Source organism: Haemorhous mexicanus, chromosome 12 (genome assembly GCF_027477595.1).
Source record: "Haemorhous mexicanus isolate bHaeMex1 chromosome 12, bHaeMex1.pri, whole genome shotgun sequence".
NCBI classification, from domain to species: Eukaryota; Metazoa; Chordata; class Aves; order Passeriformes; family Fringillidae; genus Haemorhous; species Haemorhous mexicanus.
In genome coordinates this window covers 22,740,267-22,761,676 of record NC_082352.1, presented here as the reverse complement: position 1 = coordinate 22,761,676, position 21,410 = coordinate 22,740,267, and the positions used below count along the sequence as shown (strand labels likewise).

Genomic DNA, 21,410 nt, shown 5'->3' with positions numbered 1-21,410 from the left:
TTCAGGAACCTGGAAATCTACTGATAGCTTTTTAGGTACACTATACAACTCTGTCCTTGCAATACTACTTGCTCCATTACAGGAACAGCTACCATTTATTTTCAGCAGCTCACCCTGTAACCCATGTGAAATGGCATCAGGCCATTTTTTTATCCTCTGATGACTACTGCAAGTCCCTAATCTCTATAATCCCTTGCCCTCTACAAACACATAAAATTACTTCCCCCTCACCAGTACAACTGGTATTTCTGCATGTTAGTGCCGGATTTGAGAGAATGGGCATATAAGCACAGAATTCAAGTTGTTACTTTTTCAACAAGAAAACTATTCTTACTTGACAAGTCAACCTAAGTGCAAAGTAACAAGGATTTGCTGCTATCACTTCTCATACTGTAATGTTATGTGTACTGTCTGGTCCTATATGTAGCTCAGTAGGTTGACAACAAAGGCTGTGTGGAGAACTGCTGTGCCCATTTCTCAAATCCAAAACTATAAGACACCAAAGAACAAAAAAAAATTCAAATCACTAAGGAATTTTTAAGTTCTAAATTATCCACTTCTTTCCTCCTGACATTGCCTTGTCCAAATATTTTATGAATTGTGGTTTACAAGAGGAAAATACAAAAGGGGAATGTGCTCAGGTGCAGTTACACAGTCCTGAAATTGCTCACAAAAGGTAATAACTGGGACAGAAGGTTTAAGGAGGATTACAGACAGCTTCCCCCACAACGGCTCACAGTGTTGACTGTCTTGTCATGCAGATGTTGGTTCATAATAAAGCATAATGACAAGAGAATAGAAGATATTCTCTTGAAATAGAGAAATAGAAATAGACGGGACATGCCAGGGACTACTTTCAAGAGTCCCCAAACCATCTCCACTTTTGCCAGGCTATTAATGAACACAAGGACCAGTGACATAAATGGCTGAAGCATTTCTACTTTTAATTGACCATTTCCCACAAGGGAGCATGGAGATGGACAGTGCTTGAAACACTGAAAAGTAGGTAAATGTTTGCCTGTAATTACACAGGATTGGCCAATTTGAACCAAGTCATTCAGGAGTTTTCTTTCCTGCCTACAGAAGCAAAGCAGTTGAAATGTTATCTGGTAAAGTTCTGAAACTGAGATGCGCAGAATATCATAAGTAGTATTATTTGACACAGACTCCTTCCCGGTGCTTTTGCTTCTGCTGTGGCAATATCTGTGGCTATGTTCAGTAAACAGCAGCATATATGAAGGATTCCCAAAAAAAAAGAGATACTTTAACAGAACTAGTTTTTCCAGTTAGAAGCAATGAGGCTGAGGGACATAGAAAATTCTTCCAGGCACTAGACAAGAAGAGCTCAGAGTTATGAAAATATTACTTATTATACATGAGGGTTGTCCCAGCAACAGAAAAACAATCACAACATTATGAGAAGTGGAAGAAAAAAGTGGCACTAGAATTTTCCATAGTAATGCTTGAATTTCAGTTGACATTTCTTTCATTGCAATGACTGTGGCTGGTAGGCCATACCCTCAGATACTAGGATAGCACAGCACTGCTTCCTTTCTTTTGGAGGCATATTGTTTCAAGTAGCTCAGAATTTTAAGTCAGCAATGATCCTTTTCTATATTTCAATAAAAAGGGGGCTTCAACTCAGTAAAAATATAAGTATTCTCTAAATTGCTTTCCTTTTCATTTCTGTCTCTTTACAGCACATAAACTAGAGGGTGTCTTTTTCAGGCTCTTGACCTGGAGAGGTATCTGCTGTGGACCAGAGCTTATTCCTGGGTTCACATAGTCACATAAGATTCTCATGTGAAGTGCAGGTATTCCTTGGCATTCTTGACCCAACCCAGCAGAGCTTGGCTACGCAGCACTCTCCAGGCTTCTTGATAATTTAATGCAGCTTCCTTGTAGTCCCAGTAGGTTTTTAGCGTCTTCATCCTGACAGAAAATACACAAAAATGAAAACAATTCTATGATCCTATTGAATATGAGGTCACAAAATGAAAAAAGAAATCCAACATCTAAGGACCTGACGATCTCCTATGAACTCTTCCATACTACTTAGTAAAATTCTCTTCTAGGGAGACTTGGAGACGCCCAGGCTTTAAAGCTAGACATTGTCATCAGTCTTACAAAAGGAAGCAAAACAACTCTTCTAGCACTAGAAATGTTTGCATTTGACTGTGTGACCACAGAAAACTTCCATGACAGCAAAAACCACTGAAAAGCAAAGCTGAAAAGGTAGCTAGGGTGCTTTGAATTGGGTGGAAGTAGCCTTAGCATGCTAGAAAACAGGCTGGAAGGGAAAAGGACAGAATGAACTGGACAGTTTTTCTTTTCCAACAAAAAACTAACAGGGAAGAATGAGACAAAGGAGAAAATACTCTCTTTTCTTTCCCTAAAGCAAAAGAGACACGTCAGTTTTGGTGTTGCTCCCCTTCCTCAAGTAGCAACCATGCCCCACAATCTCAGCAGAACAATTGGTCACTCTGCTGAGTACATTACACCAATGATTTTCAAAACAGGGAAATTCAGGTCTAGACTATCTGAACACAAGTGCCTGTAAGACAATTTCATCAAGATTTTTTTTCCTTTCCTTGCATTCCTTTCCCAACCTCTTTTATCTTCCTTTGCCAAAACATCTGCCAGCCACATGTGATAGGGAATGTTTATACATTAAATCCAATATGAAGGGAAGATCATAGGCAAGATGACCTTCACCAAGAAAGAGAAAGAGCCAAACTACTACAGGAATCCTAATTTGTGAGGTCTGAGAACTACTGCACTAACTTCTAAAACAGGCTTTCAAGCTCAAAGGCAATTATGATCACCCCCAAAGAAAACCCACAGCTCTACCGTAACAGCAGACCATCAGAAGCTGTGTTTGAGGCACTCAGCATTCTGCCATGAATTTATTTCTAAAATACCATGACATGCAAAGCAAGCCATATCATCTATCCTTCAAACCTTGTATTCAGAAGGGTGCAAGAGTGGAGAACCTGGCTATGCCGGGAGATATATTCTCTATTAAAAAACCTGCCCTGTGCTCTTATCACAGCCAATCCATTTTGCTTTCTCCACCTCTTTCACATTACTCATACTCTGTGAAACTAACCTGTCAGCTGCTCTCAAAAGTCCCATGTAAGGGCCCCACTAGAACTCTCCCCCACCTGGCCAGTGGAATGGTCACGGAGCCCTATTATCTGTACTGGAACTGGAATCCTCCATATTGTGAACTGAGCAGGAAGGAAGAATAATAATACAATCTTAATTGTGATGGCTCCTGAGTAAAATTTAAGAGAAAAGAGGACTAGTGTTTCATTTAATAAGCCCAGCAAGAAAGTCAGGGCAGGTTTATTTTACAAAGTCTCCCTTAGATTCAAACAAAGGGCCATACAGCCAGCCACACCTTGTACAAACAGCAATGCCTGCAGACTCTCTATGGTGGATGCCACTGTATGACAAGAAAAGATTTTCACTTCCCCAGGTGGTCACTAAGGCATGGTTTTTTTCCTAACAGCAGGGGAAAAAAAAATCCCAGTAATGCAAAAAAATCTCCTTTTCCACATTACCATCAAGTGATCTGCAAACGATACTGCAGAAGATTTTATGTAACAATTCAGATTAGCAATAGCACAACACTGTCCAATGGTGTGTCACCATTCCTCTGACAGTGAGCATGGAAAACGTGAAAAGAAAAGAAAAAAAAGATGGACCAGTAATTTCAAAATGATAACGTGAGAGGGAATCAACAGAAGAAAATTAGGTATGATAGATGGCGGTAACAGGCAATAAATAAACATTAGTCTACCTAGTGAGAGGAGTGAGAATTTAAGTAAGGCACAGAAGACAGATCATAAGAATTACTGCAAAGGAAGAAAGAAGGTGGGATAGCATTATACAGTAGTATCTGGTTCTTGGTGAAGTAGCTCGTACCAGCCGAACACCACCTCCTTCTCAGTCTCATCTGAAAGCAGATAAACTAAATCCTGAAAAAACCCAAATTGATGAATGTCATGCTTAACATCTTAGATAAGTGATACTACTATAAATACCTAAATTTGCCTCTTAAAAGAGCCAGTAAAGTTCTGGCCCCAGTAGGCTGTCTACCTGTTCCAATTTAACAGCACCCACACAGATCCTCTGTGTGAAGAATGAATAAGAAAGTCACAAAAAGCAGGAGAAGCAGATTTAGATACACACACACCAAAAAAAAAAAAAACCCAAAACAAAACAAAAAAAAACCCAAAAACCCCAGAAAAACCACCACCAAACCAAACAAAAAAACACACAAAAAAAAACCCCCAAAACCCAAAAAAACCCCAAAAACCAAAACCACATCAGAATATCATCAGTTCCATGTAAAGCTTTAAATTCCCAGTTCCCAAGTTTGACAGTGGACAACAGTAAACGAAGGCAGCATTACACGAAGAACAACCCTTGTCCTAATATACCCTACAACTACAAAACAAGCTGTTCAGCAAATTTGAAAGTATTATAGAATGAGCATTCCTTGATGGTTCAGAAAAGATGGGAGGCAAGAAAACTGGACTAGAAGAGTCAGGGAAGGAACTTAGGGTCAAAGTGGAAAAAGGAAACTGCGAGATATCACAGCTTTAGAGTCAATCATTTGTGGGAAGAGATATCACAAGATACATTTGAATGCGAAGAAAATACAAACCTGGTAACAGTTAAATACACAGAAGTTTAAAGAAACAATTTGGGAGTGTAGGATTTCTTATCTGAAGTTCACTCAGACTTCAAGGGTGAAAGAAAAATCAAAACATCAGAATACCATGTAGAGAAAAAAAGGGAAGATGAAGGAAACAGCAACACAAAGACACTTTTTAATTTTGATTTTTAAGTGAGAAGGAGGAAAAACAAAAGACTTCCAAGGCAACCAGCTGCACAAGCTGACTGGTGAGCTAGCACCTCCTCTGTATAGATAAGAGTTTGTGCAGTGAAAAAACAATGTCACATCTGTGAATCAGCTGGACTTTGTCAGGAGAAGTCCAGACAGACAAACAATAGAGGACAAAAAAGTCAAAGGAAACATCAAGGCCAGTGGTCTAGAAAAGCCCTGAGGTGAAGTGACTTTATGTAAGCAGCATGTGATCAGCATAAAGAGTCACCTATCCAACAATGCACAAGTTCACAGTTAGTTTTGAGGTAATTATGATGGCTAAACAAGTGAGGACAAACCCCCATGCAAAAGAGGCTAAAAATTTTATATTTCAAACTGATTTAAGGACAAAGTATCTCTACTTATAGAATCAGTTGAAAGCATCTCAGCAATAGCATGGTCCATATTGACATTGAAACTTTGAGACAGTTACAAGACACTTCCATAGACACAGAAGGTAAATGCAATCTTTAATTCAGCAAAACTCAAAAGCAAGCAAGACCCATTAATCAAAGATCCAGGGTGCACTTTGGCAAAATTTGTTGCATCTACTGTCTTAGTACCATGAAGGGCTGAAATGGCCTATCTCCCCTACTTTCAGTTACATGTGCCTCCTACTTCCTCGGCATGGGTTTTATCTGTTTCAGATTTCCATTAGGTTCATTAGTCTGAGAGAAAACACAGAAGCAAGGAAATTGTTTTCGGCCACATTATCTAGTTGAACTATCTAACTAATGTCTCATCATGAGACTGGAGAAGTGCTACTGATACAACAGAGAAAACAGGAATCAACAGCCAGTAGCAGCCTTGAACTGCTGTGGGACCACCTCAGCAGCAGCTACAAGCAGTTAAACTGGCTCAAGAGTTGGGATAACTGCATCCTAAAGCTGGTGAAATTATATCTGGAAGTAAGTCTAAAATAAAATAAACTTTCCATAGCAATGGATTTGGAATCCTCTACATCTCCCAGAGTCTCTAAAACAAAGAGAACTAGGTTTCTGTATATGTGAAACTGTGCTTTACTTTATAGTACACCACCAAATACATAATGCACCTAATGCTATGCCATACTGGATGATTACTGGAAGTAATTAACTCCAGTCTGATAAACCAAATTTGTTCTTAATAATGCAACGGAAAATTCAAATTTTGGTGTCCTCAGACATAAGCTGCTTTATTTTCTTCCAAGAAGGTCTCTGTTTATGCAACATATGCACTGCAGAAAGAGCCCAATCTATCCTTACCAACCATATGAGAGAAAAGTGCAGAAAGAGCACTATCTCACTTTACTAGCTCTTACTCCACTCATACACTAAGATGAAAACTGATTTTACCCAAACCTTAAAAAAAAAAAGAAAAAAGGAAAAAAAGGGTTTTTTTAGTCCAACTCTTCCTTCTTATGAATCAAAGAGGTGAAATTTGACAGAATTACTCAATACCATCTAGATATCAATAACTCCATGGCAATTTACCGTAGAGTGTCTGGTAGATCCTCTTGTGATATACTTGTCACCAGCTTTTGGAATTTATGGAAGAGTTCCACTTTACAGATTTTGGATCTGATATAAAAAAAATATAAAAATTAGGAATTCTGATGGAAAAAGAAAATCATAAATTCACTCCACCTTACAGCAGAACATCCCAGCTAAACATTTTTGATAGAAAGCATTATGTTCACTTCTTAGAGAATGTAAAAACTTTTCTATCATTTAACTTTTTCTACCCTATCCAAGCTGCCCGCATGCCTTTTCCCTTAGTTTTTAAATGCCGTATTGACAAAAAGCTGCATTACACTATTCTCCCAGCCAGCACTCACCAGTTTGCAGAATGAACACTTTAATATCACACTGTTATCTGCATGAAACTGCACTGTCATCAGTTCACAGCTGCAGTAAGGTTTAGCCAGAAGGACTAGTCCCAGAACAGATCAAACAAATGCACGAAAGGCTTTTTCAAACGGTTAAAATTTGTATTATTCAAAACAAATAAAACAAGGAGCAGAAATATCTGGAACAATGCTGATATTTTCACAATGGTGATAAGGACACATTCAGCAACAGCTGCAGGGCAGTTAAATACAAAGAGGCTCATCAAAAAATAAAGTGAGACAAAGTTTTAAAGATCTTTATAAGATACTATATACATCCATCGGCTTTGAGCCCTTCTACTTCCCCAAAGAGATGGCAACCAGAATCCAATCACTGTTTATAAAGTATAGTTTTGTTTTGAATGGCCCAGCTAAATTAAATGTTTTCCACTATTTAATTATCTTTGCATACTTGTCTTAACAATGACAGATTCAGTTCTCCAACAAATGCAAGGTGAATCTTCACAAGCACTGAAAACAAAATCAATTAAAAAAAAAAATCTTTCTATGTTGCTAGCATGTGTTTTAAGAACATCAAAAATGGCATAGTATCATAGAATCTCCACAAGGATCATCAAGTCCCACTCCTGGCTCAGGAAAACCCCAATAATCCCAGCACGTGCCTGAGAGCATTATCCAAATGCCCCTTGAACGTGGACCACTGTGACCACTGCCCTGGGGAGCCTGTTCCAGCACCTGACCACCCTCTGGGTGAAGAACCTTTTCCTAATATTCAGCATAAACCTCTCCTGACAGAGCTCCAGCCATTCCTCGGAATGGTGCCACTGGTCATCAGCGAGCAGAGAACAGTGCCTGCACCTTTGTGTCACCCCACAAGGAAGGTGTAGCCTGCTGTGAGGCCTGCCCCTTCTCCAGGCTGAACAAACCAAGTGACCTCAGCTGCTCCTTGCAGGGCTTCCCCTCCAAACCCTTCATCATCCTGATGGCCCCCCCTTTGGACGCTTAGAGCTTTATCTTCTTATATTCCTGTGCCCAAAATTGCCCACAAGAGGTGAGGCTGCACCAGAGCACCGCAGAGCAGGACAGTTCCCTCCTTCACTTAGCCACCAGTGCTGGGCCTGATGCCCCCCAGGATGAGAGTGGCCCTCCTGGTTGCCAGGACACTGCTGACTCATATCCAACTTGCCATTAACCACAACCCCTAGGTCCCCTTCCATGGCCCTGCATTCCAGCCTCTCATTCCCCAGTCTGTCCATACATGCATGTTACCCCATGCCATGTGCAGAAACTAGCATTTGTCTTTGTTAAACTTCACATGGTTGGTGATTGCCCAACCCTGTTATTTGTCAAGGTCTTTCTGCAGGGCCTGTCTTCTTTCAAGAGAGTCAACAGCTTCTCCCAATTTAGCGTCACTGGCAAACTTAGTGTACCTTTGAGTCCTGCATCCAAGTCATTTATTAGGATGCTGAAAAGCACTGGCCTTAAAACAGAGCCCTGCTGAACCCCACTGGTGATGACAGCATGCAAAGATGCTCTAAAATTTAATATTCAATTTAATCTGTCAAAGTTTCATCTTGTAGTTTTTGGTGGTTTAGTTAATTAAGCATTAACAAAAGCACATACCAGACATTTACCTACAAATTCCTTTTAGTCAGTCAGCCTTACCATCCGTGGTATTTAATGTTATCTAGTATATTGAAAGGGGGAAAAAAACCTCAAACAACACTTCCCAGCAATCACCCTGAGATTCCTTGAGAGGAAAAAGAATGTTGAAATACAAGTCTTGTTTATTATTAAGCACCACCAGTCCCAATAAGGCTGTAAATTCCTTATTTTCATTTTAGAAGTTCCTTTGTGGCTGTTTACCTCAAAAGCGTAAATAGTTTACTTGTTCATTGACATTGTTTTTAATTCTGATTTCCTATGGAAACGAGATGTTTGTAATCACACAGTCTTGTAGGCTCTAATAACTTTTGAAAGTTGTAGTGAATTTCAAGCACATGTTGAGAAGAGTATCTTTCAACAATAATTGAGTTCTTACACTTTTGAGCTAATTGCCAGCTAGGAGATGGCTCTCAACTTTTAGAGCTGATGCACAAATGCTATCTTACAAATTTAATCCTACTGAGAAAAAGGAGTTTGCTGGTTTGTTTGATCTTTCACACGTCTTCTGGAATACTTACATATCGCATATTGAAAATAAATATTCTACAGTGCACATGGAGCTCGTCTTAAAAGATGCACTAAGTCACCAAGATCACCTATGTTAGCAATACCCCAGACACCAATACTGGTCACAAACCACAAAGTTCCTGGTCCTCTTCTTTCCACTGCAAATTTGGAAATAATAGGATATACCAGGATAAACTTCAGCCAAATCAGGCCTAACTTTAAGAAGCTCAGGATTTGCAACTTGAAGGCAAATGAATAAATTCTCCACAAGAATTGTCTGAGCTGTATTTACTATGCTATTCACCCCTTGTCAGGATTGTCATCATCCTTCCAAAATGTCTGGGAACATGAACAATATGACCATTGATAATTTGGTAGTATAATCAGCCAACAGCTAAATCATGAACACAAATCCTTCAGCTGAATTTCCACAAAACAATGATAATTTTGGCCACCTCACCTAAAATTAAGATAATATAGAGATGGAGAAATTTGTCTGCAGTTAGCTTATAAGTAATTTCTCTCAACCTCAAAAAAAGTAACTATTTCTTTAGGAAATCCTCTATCAACAATCATAGTTTAAAGAGCCAAGTGACAAGTTGTCTGAACCAAGTGCCAAGATGACAGTTGGAAAGGTGACATGTTCATGTTAGGAGTGTGCTGCCATCATTTCAACACATTTTCAAATTTTAAGGCAGAAAGTCATGTTTTAAAGCTACACTTTTAATGATCATACATCATTAAAAGGATGGACATTAAATGGAGGACAGCTGGCTTGGCTATTCAAGTAAAAGAAACCTCTAGAAAGAGAAAATGCAATGGACGCGTTTCCGTCCTAATCAAAACAAGAAAGCAAAAATTCTGTTTCCTTCAAGAGTAAACATCCTTTTAATAAAAACTGATCACAGTTCCTCACCACCATTATCTACAATGTTCTCAACAGGGATAAAGAAATAGGATAAACTTGTTAATTCTCATGTTATTCCAATTGCCCTTTCTCCCTTATACAGCGACTCTTCCTTTTCCCCTGCTCTCCACCCTCCTCCTTCTTCACCACTCTCTAGATTTCCTCCTGCTCTGACATCACATGAGCAGACAAAGGCATGTTAGCTAACAAATGAAACATGTCTAGATATTACAACACTCTCACACCTGCTCTGATGGCTCCCAATCCCCTTCTTTGTTGTTCCCTGGCGGAAGCCGTCTGAGGTGACATCCAGAGGCTGTTCAGGGACTGCACTCCAACTGATAGCTGTAGAAGACATTGTTATGAACAAGGGAGACGCTCTTGTCACAAAAGCAAAACCTAACAGTTACTTTAATTCTATTTGTTCATGTGTTGCTTCCCAAAATAATTCAAACTAGAAAGAGTACCATGATTTTCTAGGGCCAGAAGTCCAGTATGTAAAAGAAGGTTTACTTTAAAAAAATGAAAATAAACACACACAGAGCTTTCATCGTAGTTAGATGATTTAACAATCCATGCCTCTAAATATCGGGCCTTCAGCTTTGTAATCCTCCATTTCTTAGGGGGATTCTACTTTTGTGCATCCTGTCCAGACAATGCATGAAGAAATTTCCAAGTTAGATAGCTTATTTTCACATCAGGCTGTGAAATACTGCCCTAAACTACTTGGGCCAGTCACTCTGTTTTCCTTCTTAATTTGTCTGCTATTATTTTATTGTGTACTCTAAGCAGTTTCATGTTTGATAACTGACATACACCAAATATTTGTAGACTGTACTTGAAAAACATTATTAGGTAGTAGTCAAATAAAAGTAATTTGTTGAAAGAGATAGCAAGTGCCAACAGCCTTAAACTCTACCCTAAGTCTGAGAACTTTGTAATTTTCTCAGACTGTAAACTTCTTAACGCTGAAACTCTGCATACAATACATTACAATTTCTAAGTAATGAGCAAAGCATCAGCAGCATGTCAATAGAAACTGACATGTCCAATCTGTCCCTCCATAGCATAACAGCAGATTCTTCAACTTCTACTACCATGAGACAGCTTCTGTTTCCTAAATTCTCCCTCTACTCTGTGTTCCTAACAGGCAAAATAGTTGCACATGCACTCACTCCTAAGACCCTCTTGTTACTCAAGATGCTCAAAGACTGCTTATGTTATTCACCCTTGTATTACAATTCAGCTGTATGCTGTCAATTGTACTTACACAGTGATTCAAGTACAATGCTGTATCACTCTACTAAATTACAGTCCTGTGTAACATGAAATAACATTAGATGCATATGACTGGTATTAAATCATCCACATGTGAAATATCTAAAAATCACCTGGTTAGATGATATCAGTTTCTGATAAGCAGATACAAAGTTACTTTGTAAAAATGTTAATTAAAACATTTTCCATTCTTTCACTTTTTCACCATTATCTCCAACTTCAAAGCACTAAACTGAAAAGATACTTTCTTAAAATAACAGCTGAAATGTTCCTATCAAGCATCTTTCAATACTCTGTGTAACTGCCCTAAATTTAGAGCTTATTCAGATTTTTACTCCTCCAAGAAAAGAAACCACCTGCCATAAAAAAAGTGTGCTAAGGCACTGTTCATCGTTATTTAACAGAATGACTTGAGAAGTGTACAGCAAGAAAGACATACACTGAATTTAGTCACAGCTCCTTTCAGGCCTTTTTTTGGTAACTCAACTGGAACTACTTTTCAATGACTAAATTTGTTTCCTATCTCACAAAATTAAAGTATTTTACTTCCTGACACTTGTAAATAACTCCAATTTAATGAATGTAAATTCCATTAACGAACTCTTTGTCTCCATTCTATTTTATCATTAGCTCTATTGTAATAGAAAACTTCCAATTCTCATTCAGACAGAAAAGTCTGAGGAGAAGCAGAAGGCAGGCATGTCCAAGTTAAAGAAACTGCTTAGCCATGCACACAGAGTGGCAGTTCCATTTTTTTTTTTTCTCCGAATGAGACCATGTTGCAAAATCACATTGAGAATTAAGCATTCATTCATCACCATAGCAAAAAACTGCCATGCCTAAAATATCTATCAATATAACTTTTACACTACACTACTCTGTATTCTTTCTTCATTCACAGATTTTTGGAGCAATTACAAACATAACTCAGCACGGCAAGTCTTTTGTTCACTACCAAAAAGAATGCAAAACTAACTGAAACAAGAAGTCTTTTGTTTTCTTCTTGTACTCAACTTTTGTTTCCCCTGGCTATTTTCTGTCTGTGTTTAATTATAAACTCTTCATCACATCAACCAAGTGTTTATTCAGCCTGAAAACTTCCTACTGGAAACTAGAGGCTGAGACAAATATTATTAACAATTAAGTCATGACCTGAAAATAATTTCTTGCTTTTTGTACTTTGCCGCTAGCATATTGGCAAGGAATGATGTTCATTCCAAACAACCAGACCCATCTCATTTCTATTTGGACTTTTGCACACAGTTACGCAACTAGCCCAAATTAACTCACCTGCACTACAAGGAACAAGTTTTGTTTTGCTGTTGCTTTGAACTTCCTGAATTGCCTGTCGGCTGTGTTCAAACTGAAGATCTGATTGCAGGAGCTGAATCTCCTGAGTGAGAAAACCATCCGGTAAAGATGAGATGTGCTGACACCTACAGTAAACACAGAAAAATACAAGTGATTTTCAGTATCCTCTTCCCAAGCAAGACCATTTTGCACCATTTCTCTTCATTATCTAAAATACATTTCTTTTATATTAAAACTGAATTGAACATGAGTTATACAGGTGAGAAAAGGAGTTTTGGAGGCATTTTTCCCTTCAGAAAACTATTTATGAAATAAAATCCCGAAGTCACATTAGTTTATTAGGACCCTGTCCATCCTAAAAATTATATAAATTGTCTTTTAAAAAGGTCAAGTTAAAAGCTATTATAATCAATTAAGTATGCAGGACAAAAACTGCAATATACTCCTGCAATCACAAAGAAAAATAAAAATCATAAGGTATTTACATAGTCAACCACATTACATTGGGAATTGTTTTATGAGGCTAAAGGTTTATAATCAAAGCCTAAAAACCACAAGAAGTACACCTACATACAAGTTCCATGTATAATCTTGTTACCTTAAATTATGGTCGCATCCTGAATGACATTAGGATCATATAAGGAAGAAACAGCATGTTTAATCACTACAACATTTACACAGAGCAGGAATTAAGACTGAGATTCATACTGTCAGATTCAATAGTCTGAAAAAGTGCCTGACTGCACTAGGACTAACAAGGCTAGGCAAATTCTTGTTACGTGTCACAGAATGAGGAAAGGATTATTCAGAAAGCTCCACCAGGCACGTCACTGGAGTTTCTCCATTAACAGACTTATGACAACTTTTATAATCATTCTAGAAGGATGGAGGGGTATAGAGAAAAGTAGTTACTAAACAAAGTCAAACCTTTCATATGAACTGTAGTCCAGTAACTACCACTTAAAAAGAATGGTTCAGGTCCCTGCTTTTTTCCTTGCTCTTCTTTCCCTTCACTCTGCCCAAATCCATTTACCATTCTCTGCTGCTGTACTCTATTCATTTAGCCTCCCAAGTAAGAAAAATATTTACTTCCTATCCTTGTTGCTGGGATAGTTTTCATCAACTGAAGGCTCTGAGTAGAAAGAAGGCCAGTGCACAATAGATAACCTTCCTCATTTTGCAGCAGTGTAGTTCATCTCTCATATAGATCTCCCTAAGGTGACACTTACGAGAGCTCCACTACTCACAGCAAGGAAAAAGATCAGCTCTTGGATGTAACTGAGATTAAAGAAGCAGACAATTTTTACAACCATGAAAATGCATATAAGCTTTGCCTCTCCAGTGTAACACAACTGTCATCTTCCAACTGAGCCAGTACAATCTGTCACATACTATGTGTCCTGAACCACTATAGTAAATCAGAGAACAGCTGAGGTGGGAGGGGACTTCTTGTAGGTCATCTAGTCCAACCACCCCTCCTCCAGACAAGCAACCTACAGCCACCTGCTCAGGACAGTGTCCAGATCACTTTTGAGCACCTCAAAGACGGTAGACTCCACAACCTCTCAGGGCGACCTCTGGCAGTGCTCCATCACCCTCAAAGTAAACAAGTGCTTCCCGATGTTCCAAGGGAAGCGCCAACGCTTCGGTTTGTGCCCATTACCTCTGTCCTTTCACCAACACCGGTGCAAATAGCCTGGCTCAATTTTCTCTGCCACCTCCCTTCACGCATGTATACAAAGTGACAGGATGCCCACAAGCCTTCTCTTCTCCAGGCTGAGTAGTCCCAGCTTTTCTCGTATGAGAGATGAAAAAAACCATTATGCATCTTCGAGGCCCTCTGCTGGCCTCTCTCCTGTATGTCCACATCCCTCTTGTACTGAGAGGCCCAGAACTAGACACAGCCTTCCAAATGTGGCCTCACCACATTTGAAGGGGAAGGATCATCTCCCTGGACCTGCTGAGATACTCTGCCTAAAGTGGCGCAGGACACCATTAGCCTTCTTTGTTGCTAGAGCACACTACTGGCTCATTTTCAACTTCACACCTAGCAGGAACCCCTAGTCCTTTTCTGTGAAGCTGCTTTCCAACCGGGCAGCCCTCAGCATATATTGGTGCATGGGACTATTTCTTTCCCAGGCGCGGCTTTTTACTTCCCCTTGCTGAACTTCATGAAGTTCCCACTTCACTCCAGCCTACTGAGGTTGCTGTGGATGGAAGCACAATGCCCTGGTCTATCAGCCACTCCTTAGTCTTGAGTCTTCAGCAAACTGTCTGGGCATAGAGTCTGCACCATCATCCAGATGACTGACTAATGAAGATATTAAGTAAGTTTGGACCTAGTATTGATCCCTGGGGTACATGGCTACTTACACCTTTAACTACACTTAGCCCAATGATCACTACCTTCTGGGCCCAGTCATTCAGATAGTTTTTAATCCACATGTCTGCTCATCCAGATCACACTTTTAACAGATCCTGTATCAGGATTTTACAAGACACATTTTCGAAAGCTTACTAAAGTTCTAATATTTGTATGACACACATTGTCTTCCAAAGTTCCCTGTCTCCATATGCACCATCTGAGGAGAGCACTTACCTTTCAATAACTGCTCTCCGCATAGCTTCTTGGCTATACGGACACTTCCCCACTATAACTGCTGACAGATACACTGGATGCTGCAGAAAATGCATCAGAAGAGCTCCTTGACACCCTAACACATTCCACCGAGCCAGTTTATCACTGCAGGACATAGAGCATGTTCTGTCTCCTCGACCTGGCTTCACTCGTAATAATCCCACACAGTGGTACCCCAGCCCAGGTATTCGGGCATCATCCAGCTCTCCAGGTACACATTTTGCTCCAGTTCTATGAACATCTACTACCTTCGGTTTCACTAGGCCAGTCTCCTTATTAGCTGTTTGCATCTCTGCAGAACATTCAGAGCTATTCTGATTTGCGTTATCTTCTCGTTTCACAGATTCATGCTGAACAGCCAGGTCTTCAGTGATTACAGAAAAACAACCACCATCATCAGTTTTCATTCTCTTGATTATACAATTCCTTGCCATGTTCTCTGATTTTCTTTTATCTTCTGGACATAAGTGATTATGGTTACTTCTACATTCTGCTGATTGTTCAGCTGCATAACCTTCAGTCACTGTCTTAGGAAGCTGGTTCTCTGGTTCACTGATTGGAAAAATAGAAGCATCTCCACCTGGAACAAAAGAAATAACATAAAAGTGGCCAAAAACCTATCTTGTGACTGGAACACATCATACCAGGAATATTACAACTACTAGTAGCTTTCACAGATCTGCACTCAGGAAAACTTAACTATGAGAACACATTCTTGAAACAACATTGTCCTGTGCCACGCTGAATCAAATCTCACTGAAATTTGAGCCAATATATGCTTCATTTCAAGTTCTGCATTCTATGTAAGAGATAATCGAGAGAACAAAATTTACAACCTATAAAGTAAAAGGTAACAAAGGCATTTGACAGATGACAAGAAGCACAGAACACTAACAGGAAAACCAGCCTGATCTAACCAAACAATATGAACCTCAAAAGAATAATCTGTCAAGTAAGGGTGAAAACTTTAACCTGTATCACTGAAACAAGCTCAGAACCAAAATTCTGAAACTCTGTTCAAAGCTAAGCAAACCTGACAGGCCTGCTGATTTATGTGAGAAATGTCTCGCAATATGTGAAAAAGAAGGCGATGAAATTATTCTCACTAATAAATTTGGAGACATAATTTCTATTCTCAAATGCACTAATGAAGAAAAATAATATTGCATATTCCAGCAATGCACTCAAAATAATGAAAATGTATGAGCAACTAACTCACTCTGAAGTACTGATGAAGCATACTTTGAGAGTTCTTAAAACTCCTTTGCTCCGTAACAGACCAGCAGTTGAAGAACACACCAGTGAGAAAGCATGGTAACATCAAGATGCCTGATATGTTGGTAGACCATGAGGCCACATTCCATCGTTCTATCAATAGATCTTCATCTTTGTGGTGCTGGTTTTTTTAGACACACAAAGAATGTTTTCTATGACAGAAGTTTCATTACATTCCCAAAGAAGTTTTGTGTTGGAGAGCTAGTGATGTTTCATGAATGAGGCTTTTTTCCCTGTTTTTCAGGAGCGTGGTTTTGGTTTGTTGGGGGGTTTTGTATGAGTCAGTGTTGGCTCTTCTCCCTTGTTTTTCTTTTTGCTTGGTTTTGGGTTTTTTGTTTGCTTGTTGGTTGGGGGGATTTTTGGTGTTCGTTTGGGTTGTTTTTTTTTTGTTTGTTTGGTTTTTGCTTCATGGTGTTAGGGGTAGTTGTTGGCCAGGTGTGGGGTATCTTTCATTTGGTTGTTTTTACGAATGGTGATAAATGTCAGTAGTTTTTGTTAAAATTTTAATCCAAGGAGATAATGTTTGAAGCAAAGCAACTAGGCAATATGGCAGGACCTCTGACAAGTATGTTATTTTCTGGAAAGAAAAATAATAGCTACTGTTTAAAGTGAAACATTCCACTATATAATGAACAGTACATCAGACTTACTCAGGTCTCCTGAATCACATCCAGTGAGATAGATTTATCTGGGTGTTTTATCTGTGGAGTCAAATACATCTTCGGGCACTTCGTATAAGTAAACATGAATTACTGCCTCACTCTCAATCCAGACCAAAGACAGCCAAAAGAAAGACATGGGGCAGAAAATATTCTATAAGTGGGAGCAAAGTACTTGGTTCACTCCAGCATACTCACATGGGGTATGACTGCAGAAGAAAATAAATATGATATTTGGTTTCAGTTTCCATTTCCCAGTTTCAGTTCCTGGACTAAAGATACATTGCTGATGGGAAGCTGCAAGCCACAACTGATGGAGAAGATACCTGTTAGGCAGAAAGTTTTCATGAAACACTGACTTCCTTTTTGATGCACAAGAAAAAAACAAAACTTAAATGCCCTCTAAGTGTCTGTCTCTAAGTGTCTGTTCTTTCCTGATGGGAGTCTGTCAGGACCCAATCAGTTCTTCTACAGAGAGATGGCATCCAACATAATAAATGTAGACTCATCATTGGAACTTCAACAACAGACCTCAAAGAATTGGGTCCAGTGGAGTTAACGTTAACCATCTCGAACTGTACAGATAAGATCCTCTTCCCCCACTGTGTGTGTTTTTATCAACTCTACAATTCATCTTATTCTACAAGACTCAGTTTAGTAACATGGAATTGCAAGAAATGTACTCATTTCTGCACAATTACTGTACCCCTGGCTCAGTTCCCTGAACCAGTTTATCCCATGTAAACAAGAGGACTGGCATTTGGGAAAGAGCAAAAATTCTATCCTTGAATAATAGTATCTGGATCTGCATTGATGTCACATGAAATCAGATCCTAATTCTTCATACAGAGGCTCCAGAAGAACAAGGAAGAAGCAAGCTTTGTGAAAAGGCCTTATACTACCTAGAAGTATAAAAATTAGGCTGACATCCTACTGACAACAGGAAAAAGAGTGTTGCCCGCACAGAAGTAATGCAGTCTTCCACCACAATCTCATATGTGAAGCTACAAAATTTGGCTACTTCAGCAACAGGTCAAAACAACTTTTTATGACAACCTCAGGTGGCACTCAATAACAGCACTGTTACAGCACTGAGCAAAACTTCATTCATGCCTCACCTCTGGAAGCTCCTCTTGGCCACAATTTCAGCATGGCTGTCATTCAGAATGTCTCCTAAACCAAAACCCAAATGCAAATACCAAATCACTACTAAAAAAAAAGACAATCCAAATGGAATTCAACATAGGACAGTTCTCCATATTTATTAGTATATGATGGTTTCCCATTGGTTTTAGAGTACTGCAAGATATTTAAACTTCCAATCACAACAAAAGGAGGTCAACAGCCTACACAAGTGAAGGATAAAAGTACTCAGTCTGCAGTAAGTCAGAGACTTCTTTGAATACCAAATTTTAACTATTCTGATACTGGAAACCCTTTGAGTTGAATAAACACTACCATCCTTCAAAATCTTCCTGACTTTTGTTTTCAGAGATATTCTCAAAACACATTCCACCAGAAAATTTCAAGTGCTTGTTAAGCTTTGGGTTAAAGATTCTTTTTGAACTATGTCCTACAATTTAAACTATTTTTCCTGCAAATAATTCTGATACTTACTAAGTATGCACATCTCATCTTCAGCATTCCTGAACAGTATGTGCCTGTTATGCTATGTAAAGGAACCAGAGCTGTAGATCATCTTCTACTTCAGTGGTAAAAGGCCAAGCGACAGAAATACTCCTTAACAGTTTTAAAAGTTTAGAAGTGATCTAACAGATAACCATTAACATGACCTACCACCAAGTTAAAAATGTTATCATAAGAGAATATTTTCTAAATTTGAGATCACTGAAGACAACGATGGCAAAACAAACTAGCGTTACTTTTTCCTAGTCAATTTTCTACTTAGACCCTTAATATCTAGATTGTAAATGGTACAACAGTTTGATCGTAATTTTCCAAAATCAGTCAGAAAAATGTCTGTATCAAAACTCTTCTGAGATGGCCAAATCACAAGAAACACGCAAAAAATCTAAGATACAAAATATAGTTTCTTCTCTTTTGCTCCACTAATTAATTTCAAAATGAAGGACACTATAGAGAACATGAAGTAGCCTAAACCAGATTCAGGGAAAACCCTTTCTCATATCTCAGTCTAGTCTTCCTCAGAAGTCTAAAGAGGGTAGAAAGCCCTGTACCTACACATGCATGAACACCTTGCCCCCTTCGCCACTCTTCAGCATACATCATTACTACAGCTTCTTCCCTGTCCTAGCAGAGGAGAGAAATACAGCATGAATTAAAAAATGGACACAGAGAGCAAGGGAAGTCTCCTCCAATACACAGTAAGAAATGACAGTTGCGAGAAGCCATGTATCTATCCCATACATTTACTGTACAACACTTAAAACTATCTAGCAGTAATATGCAGTAAGTAACCTTCCTGCTGGTTAGTACCAGCAGTGGTAACCTCTTGCATCACACCCCAACAAAACTACAGTGCAACAGGTAACCAAAGCACAATTATTTTGCTTATGTTTTGTTTTGCTTTTCGTTATGAAGTCTTTGAGTATCGAGACTCAGGGCCTAAACTACACATTTCCAAATATAAAAAGTTCATTCACCTTTGAGGCAGCAAGTGCAGCAAACCTTCGTGGCAGCCATTGTGGCTGCCTAAGCTCCTTTCTCATTGATGAAGGAAGGTTGCCTTACACTTCTGGCTTCAATCCAGAACAAGTCTGAGCAGTATGCCTTGGACATTTTCATTGATTCTATGACACCAGCAAGAAAGAAGGTAGCATAGGTAGTCTGTTTTTGAATTTAATACCATACCTACCAGTTTTTCGCATTTTGCTTTGGCCAATACATTTTGTTCCAGTTCCCATAGCAACAACTTCCTTAGTTACTGAAAGAGAGACAACATTAACTGAAAAAACTATCGCCTCTAACTATTGCCAGAAGCATTGCTCTCATACAGTCATTCTAGTAAGACAACACACAGAATACTGAGTAGAAGAAAATATACAGAGAGGCAGATCATGCAACCTTACAGAAAGGAAACAGATTGAGAACTGAATACAGCAGGCAAAAGCACTAGTGCTAGGAAAAGTCTATGACCGCATAGGAGGAATGCTAATACAGGCTTGATATGCTAGACAGTACACAGCAGACACTGACACAGAATTCCTCAGGCACATAAAAACCAATAAATACAGGATACAATTTGCCTAACAACACTGAAGTGCCACTAAGGGAAAAGAAGATGATGACAAACTAACACAAACACAGGATGTAGCAACCCGTTATAGGAGAGCAAACCTTTCTCGGATTCTATCAAAATAAACATGTTTTTTCAAGAGTTTGTATTAGGAATTCAGGTCCTGCCTAGACTTTCACCACATATTGAACAGCCAAATGAAGGCTTTCATTGTCTTGTTTACAGTCTGGGAAGAAGAGCATTTCACGAAAACCACCTCTTTCCAGACAGAAGTTGTGAATCACAACAATCGCAAGGAGTAAAGAATTTGGATGGAGACCGATGGAATAGGAAGGGATGTATGTTTTTTTAAAGGCATCTTAAAAAAAGGAAATCTAAAGAAAGCATCAAGAACCTTCTCTGCCCCTCCCTTCTCTCCCACCCCCATCCCTGAAACTCATTCTTACCCTGCAAGTTTCCTGGACTATCAAGAGCCTCTCTTTGGGCTGCAGATTCCACTTTGATAACAGCTGCCAGGGAAGTCCATTCCCTATTTGGATCTGGTTTTCCCTGCTTAGGAAGTCTGGTCCTGTAATGCAGGTAACATAACCCAGCGACTTCATCAGCTGACCACATGGCTCTTGATTCGACTGCAGGTTCTACACAGAATTGGGTTCCATCACAACACTTGAATAACAACCCCCATCTCTTCAAATGCTACCATCTCGTTCTGCATGACACTTCCCTGCACCACATTTCAATAACGAAGACCTAACTGCATCATCCCTTTCAGGACTACTTATAGGAAATAAGTTCTTCTAAATCACAAGAAATAAAAAGCAACGCTAGAACCCTTAAGTGCAACAGCACGTGGGTCTGCTGGGTTCCCAAAGCTCCCACTATGCAGCAATCAACCGCATGCATCACGCCGCCACTCCAGTGAGGTCTCTGCAGCACACTTGAGGCGCCTGCCACCACCAGCCTCCTTTCGAGGCCTCCCCCTTGCCGAGAGACCCGAGGCAGGCCATGCTCTGAGGCTGCTACCTCCGCGCTCGGGCACACCTCCCGCCACCCCGGCTGCAATCCCTACAGGCCCCTCCCTACCAGCCGGGACACCAGTGCCGCTGCTCCTCGCCAGGACGGGCAGCGACAACCGAACCTCCGGGGCCGCGCCGCTCGCAGAGCGCCCCAGGGCCCACGCACGCGCAGCCGCTTCCGCGCGCGGCTGCCGCCGCTCCCGGCGGCTCTT

At 39.7% G+C, this 21,410-nt stretch overlaps 1 protein-coding gene across 5 annotated transcripts; it reads right to left on the bottom strand.

Annotated features, from left to right (window-relative positions):
- Nucleotides 1–919: 919 nt before the first annotated feature.
- ADAT1 (adenosine deaminase tRNA specific 1) lies at nucleotides 920–21,406 on the bottom strand. 5 transcript variants are annotated; one of them, XM_059857653.1, is made up of 10 exons: nucleotides 21,266–21,406; nucleotides 20,629–20,750; nucleotides 19,802–19,870; nucleotides 18,084–18,138; nucleotides 17,164–17,291; nucleotides 14,993–15,611; nucleotides 12,373–12,518; nucleotides 10,050–10,149; nucleotides 6,370–6,456; nucleotides 920–1,932 (listed from the first exon to the last, which is right to left on the bottom strand). In XM_059857653.1, the coding sequence occupies exons 3-10, from the start codon at nucleotides 19,848–19,850 to the stop codon at nucleotides 1,800–1,802; spliced, it is 1,317 nt and encodes a 438-aa protein (XP_059713636.1). In that variant the 5' UTR covers nucleotides 19,851–19,870; nucleotides 20,629–20,750; nucleotides 21,266–21,406; the 3' UTR covers nucleotides 920–1,799. The 5 variants fall into 5 exon arrangements, with proteins under 5 accessions (XP_059713636.1, XP_059713632.1, XP_059713633.1 ...); XM_059857649.1 differs by having other exon boundaries at nucleotides 20,629–20,820; nucleotides 21,266–21,398; XM_059857650.1 differs by lacking the exon at nucleotides 6,370–6,456 and having other exon boundaries at nucleotides 20,629–20,820; nucleotides 21,266–21,398.
- Nucleotides 21,407–21,410: the final 4 nt, after the last annotated feature.

Excerpts from the sequence above, each read along its gene's own strand:
- ADAT1 (XM_059857649.1), bottom strand. The coding sequence starts at position 20,797 with ATGTGGTCAGCTGATGAAGTCGCTGGGTTATGTTACCTGCATTACAGG. Across the intron at positions 18,139-19,801 it reads AAGCAAAATGCGAAAAACTG|GAGACATTCTGAATGACAGC; the intron begins GTAGGTATGGTA and ends GTTTTGGTTTAG. Across the intron at positions 6,457-10,049 it reads ATTGGGAGCCATCAGAGCAG|ATCCAAAATCTGTAAAGTGG; the intron begins GTGTGAGAGTGT and ends TTTTTATATCAG.